Source organism: Quercus suber, unplaced genomic scaffold (genome assembly GCF_002906115.3).
Source record: "Quercus suber isolate HL8 unplaced genomic scaffold, Cork oak 2.0 scaffold_11, whole genome shotgun sequence".
NCBI lineage: Eukaryota > Viridiplantae > Streptophyta > Magnoliopsida > Fagales > Fagaceae > Quercus > Quercus suber.
The window spans coordinates 256,182-269,263 of NW_027069477.1; the positions used below are offsets into that span (position 1 = coordinate 256,182).

Genomic DNA, 13,082 nt, shown 5'->3' on the forward strand with positions numbered 1-13,082 from the left:
AAACCTAATTAAATCAAGTTTTATTTGTTAGTGGATTTATTTGTCCAAAATAACGATAAACTTTAATTAATCTAATCACACATAGTTTAACATGATTTGTAGGTCTAGAAACCAAACTAAAGAAAATACATATTAGAATGATTACACGGGGAAGATTACACCAACCAATTGATAATTGTTACAATAAGTAGAGAGAGGAACTCTAATCTTTGTTTGTTAGTTTTTGTTTTTTCATACAGATATCAAAGGATGCTATCAAAAATTTAAAAAATAAGATTCACTATTATAAACTGCACATTACCGGCAAATTACACCCCTCATGTTTGGGATTGTTTAAATTTTACACTCCAAAATTTCAGAACTTAAATTTTACACTTGAAGTTTGATTCCATTAGCAATTCAACCTCCACTATTAGTTTCTACTATTAACTGACACATTACCATGCTAACATGTTTTATTTTTGTCAAATCAGTCTCAAAACAATGCAGTTTCAATGAAAGATAAAAGCTGACCTGTCATGCACAAAACTAAAAGCCTAAAACTTCACTGTTTTAGCCTAACTTCTAAAATCCCAAACCAAAACTCACAAAGGAAGCCCCCTCCCACCTCGCACAGCAGAGACCCATCGTGAATAGCTCCATAGCAGCAGCCACAGCGGTGGTCACAGCAGCAACCACAGCGGTAGCCACAGTGAGTATCATAGCAACAAATCTACAAAGAAACCAGTTCAGGTTAAACTTCTTCAGTGAAACCCATTAGATTTGAACAATCAAGTCAAGTGAACTAAAGAGTATGAAGGTCTGTTAAAAAGAAAAGTGAATGATAATAATACAAAAACTACCACGCTTCTAAAAGAAGCAAGACTTTTGTACAGCTTGTCATATAAATTGTTAATTAAACATGTCATATATATATATATATATATATTTGCAATATTCAGAACAATCCATATCTAAGGAATCAAGAGAAATAAGTAAGCTTCAGCAATGGGCTAGTGCTTTGACGCCAACAAATCAGAAAATGCAGAATTTGTATAGGTAAATCACTTTCTCCCTTTTTAATTTGTTTCCACTATTTTTAGCTTTTACAACCTTTTTTAGACATTCAGCCTTAGCCAATACAACAATTCTTCCATTTAAAAGAAATAAATAATTGTTGTGGGTTCAAAAATCTGTCAAAGAAAGAGAAATAGAGCATGAGAGGAGAGAGAGAGTTCTCATTGAGGCCGCCGTTGTGGCTGCTACTTTGACCGCCAATGTGGCTATTGCTGTGGACCTGTTTTGTTGTGTGTTCAGCATGGATCTCTGCCGTGCGAGGTGGGAGGGAGTTGCCTTGATTTGGGATTTTAGAAGTTAGGCTAAAACGGTGTAGTTTTAGGCTTTTAGTTTTGTGTATGCTAGGTCAGCTTTTATTTTTCATTGAAAGTAGTTTTAAGGCTGATTTGGCAAAAAATAAAACATGTCAGCATAGCGACGTGTCAGTTAACAGTAGATACTAACTGCAAGAAGTAAATTGCTAATGAAACTAAACTTCAAGGTGTAAAATTCAAGTTCTAAAATTTTGGGATGTAAAATCTAAAAAACCTCAAACGTTAGGGGCGTAATTTGCAATTTATCATAAATATTATCCTAACTTCTTATGCTTGAATCAGAGATTTCCATCACAAGTTTATTCTAAAAGTATCATATGTCGTTACCGGGCTATAGTATACGAAATCAACAAAGCTTGCAAATAACAAGTACAAAAGCAGCCATGAATTATGTCCTTAATCAGTGGAATATTAAATTGGGCAAAAAAAATTTCTTTTTTGATAATTCAATAGTAAGGTGGAGGAGGATAGGAACCCTGGAAGTCGAAGATATCAAAAAGTGCTAATTTGCTGAACTAATTAAGTGTACTCAATAACTTTTTATTAATATTATACCACTCAATAACTTTTTATTAGAATAATATTTTAAAATTTTAATGATTTAAATATATTCTTGTTCTTCTTAACACTTGGTGAAAACTGCAACTCTAAGGACCTCTCTCTCTCTCTCTCTCTCTCTTCTTTTTTTTTTTTTTTTTTTTTTTTTTTTTTGCTTTTTTTATTTATCAAAATATAATATTTCTTTGAATAAAGTTTATCTATAACATTGATTGTAGTTTAAGACTACAACCTTACTCAATATCTTTTTATTGAAGATGAATTTTGACAAATCTACCATTGGATTATATTTTCTTTTTATATCCTCCGTGCTTATAAAATTTCTAGAAAATTAAATATCAATAACTATGTTATCAATAAATTGTTTAAATTAAAAGTTTCTGTAGTTTAAAATTATTTATAAAATATAATCTTATACATTATATTGTAAATAATATTCGATTGGCACAAAATTTAACACGTGTATTAAGAGCGTAAAGAATATGCAATTTAACGGTTAGATTTTCGAAACATATATGCAATAATGCTAATAATATTGAGTAAGGTTGTAACCTAAGGTTACAACCAATTTTGTAGCTAAAATTTGTCATATTTCTTTTTCTTAACAAGTAAAGAGTTGAAGGTGGATATTTAACTATTGATATTGTTTTACCCATAATCTAATAGCTTTATAATGGAGTCATCACTTAATTTAATTAAATAAGAAAAATTAAGAAAACCTATATATATAAAAAATAATAATAAAAAATAAAAAGTATTCCTTCATTGATGGATAATGAAAATTACATCAATTGTTTGAATAATAAAAAAATAAAAAAAAGTTATATGGTTTTGGTCTTAAATACAATCTAAGAAAAGAGAATTTTACTATATGACTAGTTTCCTAGTTGCATTCTAGAGAGAATGTTATATTTTTTGAAGTGCAAAAGTAAAGGATTTAGATATTGTTATGCCAATAGACAGTGTTCAATTTTTTAGAATTTCTCATGAGAATTAAATTAGGAAACCAATTATATAACCTTAAGAATGTCCATGGTATGCTTTGTGAAGGGAGCAAACATATTTTCCTAAAAATATAATGCTAAAAAAATTTGATTACAATAGCTAGGTTTTTGTAAAACCTAAAGCATGATCACTAGTTGTTTGGGCCAAACTTGATCAAATATTGGTGAAGTTGCTTAAATCTTTAACGACCTTATATGTGTGGTTGCTTTGGTAAACGAATGAGGAAAAGGCTACTTGAGTTAAAATGTCTTTGGGTTGCAACATGGTTACTTAACTTGGAATTATAATAAGGTTATTAGTTTGGATGGCGACTAAAGTATATTATGAGAATCTTAATAATAAGATGAAAACACTCATTATTTATTTGTAAATTACATATTAGATATTGATAATACACATGGTCCAAAAATAGATGTTTGAGTTCTAGGTGTTTTGTAGATGAGCATTGATGCAGATAGCTGCCTTTGCTCATGCATGTGATGTGGTAACCTAAATTGATATTAAATTAAGTTAGTTGAGTGTATATTGTGTGAGAATGTTCTAAGTTACCAATGAAATAGAGTATCAATGGTAAACTACATGACCCATTGCCCAAAAGAACAAAAGAATGTATAATTGATAAGAAACTACGTATATTTGTTTAATAACAATGTAGTAGATACTGTAAATTAAGGTGTATTTCAGTAATAACTAAACAAATAATATTGATTTTTTTTTAAATACCCTTAGAACAATTGTTAATAAACTATATTAGGAAAATTTTGACATCACTTTAATGGAAAATATAAAAAGCTGTCAAAAAAATTAATTGATTTATTATTTTCTCCTAAAATATTTTTAAAAATAGTTTTTAAATCAATACCTTTAAAAGCATCCGTTAATAATTCTCTTTTTAAGTTCACTACTAATGTTATTGTTAGCTATCTTTCCTTATAAAGTATGTACTAGAATATAGCTTAATAGTGTGTATATTGATTCAAAATTAGATGACAATAAGTAAAGAATAAAATGATTAGAAATTTGAAGATACTCGCAGAACCTTGTTAGGGTTTTTTTTTTTTTTTTTTTTTTTCACATTTGATCTTTAAATTTTTGTTTGTCTTGTACTCTCACATGTTGACCATGTTGCAGCGATACATTTAGCGTTTAAAAAGCATTTTATCGTAATATCAATGTACCATAAGCTTTTTAACGTATTTTAATAAAATAATTCTTTCTTAGAAAAAATAAGTTGATACATTCAGTGCACATAACTTCCAGTCCATGCTACATTAAAGTTTAAATGTGCAACTTTGTAAGCATGACCTATGAACTCTCATACTACGGAAAACTAAACGCATAGCGCATCCTTACAATTTGACAAACAATTGAACTCGTTTATTAGTGAGAATTTAATTTTGTGATCTATAATGTGGTTAAATATGCTACTTTATATATAATATACACAAAGTGTTTTAATAGAAAAGACATTGAGTTTATTCCTTGACCCATGTTATTCCCCTTAATTTTGGATTCATAAAATACATACATACGATACCCAACCAAAAAATAAATAAAAATAAAATCCAAGTCTTGACTCTTGACGTGCTGCTCAAATAACATGAGTCCAACAAGTACACCCCCAAATTTTAGAAAACAGGAAAAAAATAATAATAAATAAATAAATAAATAACAGTTTTAACATGGACTGGACTGAAGACAAACTAAGAATTGATGAAATCATTTCCTGGCTGTTTCGTGGGTCAACATTTGTTGACTTATGTTCTGTTTGGTTTGTTTGATCTTATTCTTGTCTGAAACTTAACCCCAAAAAAAAAAAAAAAAAAAAGAAGATGTTGTTCATTCTTGTCTGAACACATTTACAACTGCCCCAATAAATTATAAACTACTCGTGAGTCCCTGACTACCTTTTGATCTTCATCTCCCTATCAAACCCATCTCTGATTTCCTTTACCTTCACTCTATTCTACAATAATACTCTGCAACTCTAGCTCACTGAGCGCAGATTTTGTTTTTTTTAGAGAGTTGGGTTTTAGAGGATCAGATTTCAGCTTTATACTTCTTCTTGGCATGGAACTGAAGAAGGAAAAGCTAGTCAGGTAATAAGTGTTCCTTTCTTTATTTCATCTTCTGGGTTTTGTTTGTTTCTGTAAAATTTTAGTTTTGGGGGTTGCTGAGACACAACTTCTATTGAAATAGGGCCTTCAATACTACTATATATATAGCTTAGATGAGCTCAGCTTTTGGTTATATGGATTTTGGGCACCTTAACTCATTCTTCAAATGCTCTATTTTGGCTAAGATAATTTGTGAACTACTCAAACTAACTGATTTAATTATGTTTAGTGTTTTAGAGAAGTTTTAAACTCTCTGTCAGCTGGACCTTGATACAGTTTTATATATGTTATGGGCTTAATCATAGTGGATTTTGAGTTATCTGAAGCCAAAGCCACATAAAATATGAAAATAGGGGTTTTTTTTTTTTTTTTTGAGGTGTATTCAGTTAAAAATTTGAGCTTTTGTGCATTGTATGACAATAATTTTGTTGGGCCTAAACTGTTGTAGGTTTTGTTCTGATGGGAAAAAAAATAACGAGTCTTCATGGGGATTGGGAAGAACGGAACCATCACAGCTAGAAAGGTCATCATCTGCATATAAGGTTCCAACATCTTCATTGCTAAAACCTGATAATGTAATGGTGGGGGGAAGAAATAGATATAATGAAACTTTCAGAAATGGGAATTTTAAGGTGTTTCCAGAGGATCACGAGCCTTGGCGTAAGAGAATTCTTGACCCGGGTAGCAAGATTGTGCTGCAATGGAACCGGGTTTTCATTTTTTCATGCTTAGTGGCGCTTTTTGTTGATCCATTATATTTTTTCTTGCCCTCTCTTGGAGGAAATACTGACTCTTCATGCGTGAAGACAGACTTCCATTTGCGAATTATTGTGACCTGTTTCCGAACTGTTGCAGATATATTTTATTTGTTGCATGTGATTATAAAATTCAGGACTGCTTATGTTGCACCTAGCTCCCGAGTGTTTGGGAGGGGTGAACTTGTCATGGATCCAAAGAAGATTGCACGGAGGTATATTAGATCTGACTTCTTTATTGATCTCATTGCCACACTGCCCCTTCCTCAGGTACTTTGTTGTGGAGTGTGTAGGACCTTCTATACATCTTATTTCACACATATCCTACTATTAAATTTGCTTTTTCTTTGAATATAGTTGGATTGTGAAGCAAAAAGACTTGGACTTTGGTTTACATTAGGTCAAGTTTATCAAGAATTAAATCAGATAAAGAATCTAACTACATAGAATATGACACATTCTATGGAAGTCAACTCAACTAATCCTTAGTCCCAATTAGATAATGGATTTTCATCAATTAACTGGGGTCAATCATATATTTTATTTTTTTCTGCTCTATCTTTTAAGAACATACTCTGTTGCCACCCAATTTTACATATTATTCTTTTCTACTTCTACCTATATAATAATTGACAATCTTTTACATCTATTCACTCCAATGAATTGAGTTAAGTTGATTATTTTCACTGGTGTATTAGTTGGTCTTCGTTGCACATGGCGAAATCATCTTATGTGATTCTTCCTCAGCCACCCTCACCTTTGAATGGATAACTTCATGTTTTATCTTATTGTCCTAGGTTTCCACTCAGCTATCTTAACATTCTTATTTTACCTTCGCTTATTTATGAACACGTTACATTTTTATAAACATGTTGCTTCTTAACAATAATAGTCTTTACCTTAAAGTATAGTTGGTTATATATTAGTTAGGGCTACAAATGAAAATACTCACTGAGCAGCTTAGAGCCTAAGACAAAGCTCATACATGGGTTGTTCATTAAGCTAAATGACCAACCTAAGCTCCTTCTTTAGGCTCATTTGTTAAAAAGCCAAGTTTGTGCCACGGTAGATTTAATAGATGCTATTGGTTAGTGGTATAAAGACGTTCTTTTTTTCGGTTGCCATTTAAAGCTTTGATGTGTGACATTTGCTCCTCAAGAATGAAAGGCAAAGTGGAAAAGTGATTCATTTATATGCAAAAGCATTTTTTTTATTATTATTATTTATAGATATATGCAAAAGCAATGTTAGAATCCTTTTATTATGATATGAGACTTATTGCTTTGTGAGAAAGATTTAGGGAGTTCCACTTTGGAAAAAGGAGGCTACTAAACATTTTTTTGTCTTCCTTAAATATCAAAATTTTGTATGCTATTCACTTGGTTCTCTAGATTTCTCACATACCCACTTTTTATCTTATAGGTGAAGTATGTTAATTTTGCTCTTGGCCATGTATCTGCTATTTCCATCAATTTCTCACTTAAAGATCCTATAAGTGCCTATGTTAATTATCTTCCACCCCACACCTGTCCATTACAGTTTCAAAATATTTGCCCAATTTTTACTGCACTTGCATGTCAATGTATGTAGCATGATGCCTACAGAAAATGCTCTAGTTTACCCTTTCCTCCTCACTGCACTTAAGGTCAAAGTCAGCATGTCACTAGTAAGGGATTCCCTAACCCATATCTGTGAGGGATTTATTTATATAAAGTAACTAACTTTTACACTGGCTATCAACCTACCTCAGCCCTTCTTCCACGAGGTTTGAGATTGGCTGCGTACAGAATTTGGGACACTAAACACTGACATAGGCGGACTTAGAGTATACACACGATAATGTAAACAACAACAGCAAGCCTCAGTCCCAAAATTTTTGGGTTGACTATGGATCCTCAACAAATTAGTTAGGGTCGGCCATATGATGATTAGTAAAATTCAAATGAATTCTTGAGCTGGATTTTGTAGGTTTTGAAATTTTAAGAGTCATAATAACTGTATTATCTAGTATAATCCTATTGCTTTAGGAAGGTTAGTCATTTCTCTCTTCTTTATTTTTTTTTTGTTTGTGGAGTCTTTAATAATCTCAAGACTCATCGATCCATTTTCCAGAAAATCCTATTGAAAAACTTTTGCTGGAACTTTCTTTGGGTAATTCAAATTAATATTCTACTACAGCTTGATGCTTTAAAAAATTGACTCTACTAAGTGATTTTTTTTTTTTTTTTTTAAGTAATAAAGATGTATATTCAAAAAACTACCTCATGCAAAAAATACATAAGGCAGGGGTAAAAGGTACAGAAAAAATGAAAAAAAAAAATAGAAAGAAAAGATACTAGTTACAAAGAAGGGAGCTAAGGAACATAGGGAGAAAATCACTAGAGGTGAGTCCCCAAGCCCTAGACCAATCAAAAAGGGAGCCACTGAAAGAAGCCAAAAGCTGATCAATGGAACTCTCCATGTCCTCAAACGTCCTCCTATTTCGCTCCCTCCACAAACACCACATTAAGCATAGCGGAGCTAAATTCCAAATACTAGACGAATGCTTCCCAAACCAATTCCACCAACCAAAGAGAGTATCCGCTACAGATCTTGGCAAGACCCAAGAAATTCCAAAAGATCTAAACACCAAACTCCACAACCGGTAAGCATTACCACAATGTAATAGCAAATGATCCACCGTTTCACCATTACAACGATACGTAATGCACCAATCAACAAAGTCCAGCCCTCTACCCCTCAGATTATCCCCTGTAAGGATTTTATCCCATACAGCAGTCCACACAAAGAAGGAAACACGCCGAGGGGCCTTAACCTTCCAAACACTTTTCCAAGGAAAAATAATGGGCACGGGTCCTCTTAACTTATTATAAAACGAGCGGATATCAAAATTCCCATTATTCATCAACTTCCATCGCATATGGTCTCCATTCTCAGTTGAAGGTAAATTAGAGCCCAAAGTACGAAGAAATGCATCCACATCACCCATTTCCCAATCATTTGGTCTCCGAATTAAACGAACATCCCAGCTTCTCCGATCCTCACTCCCTAATCGTTCCAAAGAAGAGGCCACTGATGCCCCTTTATTGGAGGCAATCCCATACACAGCCAAATAGGTCAATTTAAGAGGAGAGTCCCCACACCATTAATCTGACCAAAGCTTCACTCTATGACAAAATGGGAAACAAATTAAATTCCAATAAACCAAATGAAATTTATATTCTTGACCTATCTGGCCCCCACAAGAAGTCTTTTTTAATGACTTAAGTATATATATTAAAAGTAGCACAAAAAATAGGCGCAACATATATACATACAAGAGAAACACTTAAAAAAGAAACTCTAGTTTCTATAATTTAAAAGATCTATAAACTCCAACAAGTTTGAGAAAGAGGAAACAATTTGTGGCAGCCATTCATTCCCAAAGAGAGTAAAAACAGAAACATCAATTCCAATAACAAATCCTTGCAACCTTCAAAACTCTGAGCATTTCTCTTGTTCCAAATGCACCACATTATTCATAAGGGAAAAGTATTCCAAATAGCATTACAGTATCTTCTTTAGAGATCTTCTCAGTTTTAGGCATGTTTTGTACAAGTTAAGATTCAATCAGGTCCATTTTCATTAAAGTTTTCATTTCTTTGAATACTAAACTTGATTTGAGCCCAAAACCACAACCATTAGATCCTAAGCCTGTCAACCAGTAAGAAGTTTATCCATAACAGAGTACTTGGACCCCACGGGCAGCTTGAGTTAATAATAACATCAAAAAAAGTGCTGCCATTAAGCTCTAACTCAAATGATACCTCCTTCCCTTGTAAGAGCAATATGGAGGGTGAGTTCAAGACCAACCATATGAGAGTTTAACTTAACAATAAAAAATATTAATAATAACATCAATGTGGTGCTTAAAGGTTTCATTAGTGAGAAGCTGATTACTTTCATGGGTAGCACCCAACTTTAACAGCCAAACCGGGCTCTCAAGAATTAGAGAAGAACCTATCACAATTTAGAAAATGGCTTAACAAGAGTAGATTCTTCATGTTCAAAACCTCAATCCTCCAACTGCTCCAGAGAAGCAAGCACCAAGATGCAAACTTAATTTGTTGAAAGTAAACAAGCTGAAATCATGTAAGTGAATAGGTCCGAAGGTAGTAAACCCATATGCCCATCATAAAGACCAAATATTCACCACACACACACACACAGAACATACCTTCCCATTTGAAAATTGAACAATTCTGCGAGATGTTGGCAGAAAATGAGACACACGAGTTCCACTTCCAGATCCACCATCTTCGAATTTCTGGCTGTGACCATGGCTGAACTGCCTTTGCAAGGAAGAATGATTGTGACTGTCACTAATGGGTCTCTCTCGTACACAGAGAAGCATACGACCTGTAAACAAAGTTATCAGATAACAAATTTTAGAAGTAATAAATCCAACAGTATCAAGCATAGGGCAAAGCAACCAGTCATTTGAAACAAAAATTCAAAACACATATTTTATGCGGAGATTGGATGAGACATCTATATCAAGAAATGCTCCTTTAGTGAGCATGAATCAATAAAAGAAAAAGTTTTCTTTTCTTTTCTTTTCTTTTTTTTGGTTTAACAACAGACCAGATAAAAATCGCAAAGCGTTTAGATATAAAAAGTAAAAAAACAAAACGAAACTTCTAACCAGTAAATAAAATAGTAATAGGCAAGAGACCAAAAGATTAAATAAAGAATGTACAGCACACTAACACTCGCTGATCACCACATTGCTGCTACCACCACTTCTAACCAAAGAGACTGCCTAGCATGGTTAGCTCTAAAGGGCCTAAGACTAAAAGTTCCATGGGGGCTGATGCCAAGTAAGTAGCATTTTTTGGTTTGGGAGTACAGACCAATTGCAGTTAATTAGGCCATTTGTATCTGTTTTATAAAATCTCTAATTTGATATTCAGTACTAGTAGTGATACAAATCCTGACCTGTTAGAGAAAGAATGGGGAATACAATCTAACTAACTAACTAACCAACAATGTCAGTGCTGGAGACTCCTTCAGTGCGCTTAATTTGCTTGTAGCGACCAGCCTTCTTGGCAAGAGCATAAGCATCAGTACCATCAGGAAGGACACAAGGGTCGTCTCCATGAATGATAAAATCAATGTTGTACTCGTCAAACAGCTTCTTCATGAAATCTTCAGTGATGGCATAAGGGGCATCAGGGATAACCTCGTCAACCCACTTCACACCGTTAACCATAATCATCCTAAAATATATAAAAAATAAAAACAAAGAAATTAAAGATAAAGATAAAGATAAAGAGAGAGAAATGGATTAGTGTAATAGTAAGTAATATATATTTATAAATAAAAAAAGGACCTTTCTTTGAGAGGGGTAACAGGAGGGCCTTTGTTGGCAATGATTTCGGCGTCACTGACAACACCAACGACCAATTGATCGCCAAGGGCACGAGCCTGACGGAGGGCATTGCAGTGGCCATAGTGCATCATGTCGAAACAACCATCCATGTACACCCTAACGCACCCTTTCTTCTTTTTCTTATCATTAGAGCTACTCAGACTTGAAGGAAAAGGAAAATGAAGCTTCGATAATAGACCCAATAGCGACACCCCTACAACCACACCTCCGATTAAGATCGTAGCCAGAAACCTCGCCGTACTCCGTGCCTTTTCCTCATCCGAAACCCCCATATCACTGCTACTTTATTTGCACGCCAACACAACACAACACAACACCAAATGAATCACTTCTTCTTCACTCTCTACTACTTCAATTCCTCCTATTATCTTTATATCACCCTTTGCATCTCCTTTTTGTAGCCTGTATAATATATTCTATTCCAAGATTGGGTTCTATATATTCTACCGCATTTGTTTTTGTTTGCCTCGCTCGCTTGCTCGCTCTTTTACTTTACTGCTACTACCTCTGCCTCTGCCTCTGCCTCTGCCTAGACGGTCCCTCCAGTGCTTAGGTTAAAGAATTTTGCAATTACGATTTTGGTCACCCCATCCTGCCGTGCCTCTCACTCGCGCCCTCTTTTTTCATTTTTATTTTTGTTTATGGATATGATTCGCCGCGTTACTTTCAACCGCTTCTACCCGCACCGCACCAAATTTCACTCAACTCACACCCTTTTTTGTTTTGTTTTTTTTTTTTTTTTTTTTCTCTTTTTTTAGATAAATATTGAATTTCAAATATCTCATTCAACTATTAAATATTCTACCAATTAAATTAACTGAAACTCACATTTATAAAAGATGCATTTAATTAGATATATAAGGGTTGTTTGGCTAAGAGTATTTAAATATAGTTTTTTATTTTACAATCCATAAAATGGTGGGTCTCATACTTGAATTTATTATTTGTTTAATATTTTCTAAATAAAATTTTAAAAAAATTGTATTATAATTTCCTGGTTTAGAACAAGATTTTAAAAATGGCTAAGGGATATTTTCAAGATACAAAAAATATTTTTAATGACATAGTTGTAAATAAATTGAAAACAGTAGATCTCACATATTTATTCAAACTCTTTTATCCTTTAAATTAAAAACTTATCTTTATCACAAAAAAAAAAAAAAAAATTCTCACCCTTTAAATTTAAGACTTATCATTATAATAAATAAAAGAAATTCATGATGAGCTCTGTTCCCTTATCATTATCCATAAAAAATAAAATAAAATAAAAAAGTAATCTACAGATTCTACGCACTTTTTGTAATTTTTTTTTTTAAATCTCAAAAATAGAAATGGTCTCCCAAACAAATTTTTTTTTTTTTAGTATTTTGAAAATTGTTCTTAAAAATAAGAGCCAAACACGTAAAATATAAAAATTATTATCTAAAAACTAGTTTCAAGTTCAATTTTTTAAAAATTGTTTTTATATTGTTTTGAAAACAAAAACAAAAATTCTCCTACCAATCAGGCCCTAAATCAATCCCTCAAAGGAAACAAATTAAAATTGTATATATAAATCAAAGTTAGGCCGAAGCCTCTCATAAAAAAACCCTAAATTGTCATACAAAAGCTGTAGGTGCATTAGGCCCAAGGGTTCATTACCTATTTACATTTTGGGCATTTGGCCTTAGCCAAGGACGAAAGGTTGTCCGAGAAGGGGAAATCTGGGAAAAGCTTAGTCAAAAGAAATTGTGTTAATAAATAAAGAGGTTGATTTTGGTTGTAAGGGCTCAAGAGGGTAGGCTAAGGATAAATACATCCTCGACTAGCCATAGCCGAGGTTAGGTTCGAAGAGATGGTCTGTCGC

The 13,082-nt window shown here is 33.0% G+C and overlaps 2 protein-coding genes and 1 long non-coding RNA gene across 3 annotated transcripts; 1 reads left to right on the forward strand and 2 right to left on the reverse strand.

The window, feature by feature from the left end:
* The first annotated feature begins 4,615 nt into the window (after positions 1 to 4,615).
* Positions 4,616 to 8,030, forward strand: LOC136069698 (uncharacterized). The gene is made up of 2 exons (XR_010630936.1): positions 4,616 to 5,032; positions 5,499 to 8,030. It is a non-coding gene; the product is annotated as an uncharacterized LOC136069698 (long non-coding RNA).
* Positions 8,031 to 8,140: 110 nt separating this feature from the next.
* On the reverse strand, positions 8,141 to 8,794 carry LOC136069960 (uncharacterized). The gene has a single exon (XM_065779135.1). It carries the CDS (start codon positions 8,792 to 8,794, stop codon positions 8,141 to 8,143), a length of 654 nt encoding a protein of 217 aa, XP_065635207.1.
* Positions 8,795 to 9,961: 1,167 nt separating this feature from the next.
* Positions 9,962 to 11,782, reverse strand: LOC136069695 (ethanolamine-phosphate cytidylyltransferase-like). Its single transcript, XM_065778475.1, has 3 exons — positions 11,177 to 11,782; positions 10,828 to 11,063; positions 9,962 to 10,203 (listed from the first exon to the last, which is right to left on the reverse strand). Exons 1-3 carry the CDS (start codon positions 11,506 to 11,508, stop codon positions 9,977 to 9,979), a joined length of 795 nt encoding a protein of 264 aa, XP_065634547.1. The 5' UTR covers positions 11,509 to 11,782; the 3' UTR covers positions 9,962 to 9,976.
* Positions 11,783 to 13,082: the final 1,300 nt, after the last annotated feature.

Coding starts and splice junctions, on each gene's coding strand:
- LOC136069695 (XM_065778475.1), bottom strand. CDS start 11,508: ATGGGGGTTTCGGATGAGGAAAAGGCACGGAGTACGGCGAGGTTTCTG. Junction 11,064..11,176: donor GTTACCCCTCTCAAAGAAAG/GTCCTTTTTTTA, acceptor TATATATTTTAG/GATGATTATGGTTAACGGTG. Junction 10,204..10,827: donor CTCCAGCACTGACATTGTTG/GTTAGTTAGTTA, acceptor CTTTGTTTACAG/GTCGTATGCTTCTCTGTGTA.
- LOC136069960 (XM_065779135.1), bottom strand. CDS start 8,794: ATGGGTGATGTGGATGCATTTCTTCGTACTTTGGGCTCTAATTTACCT.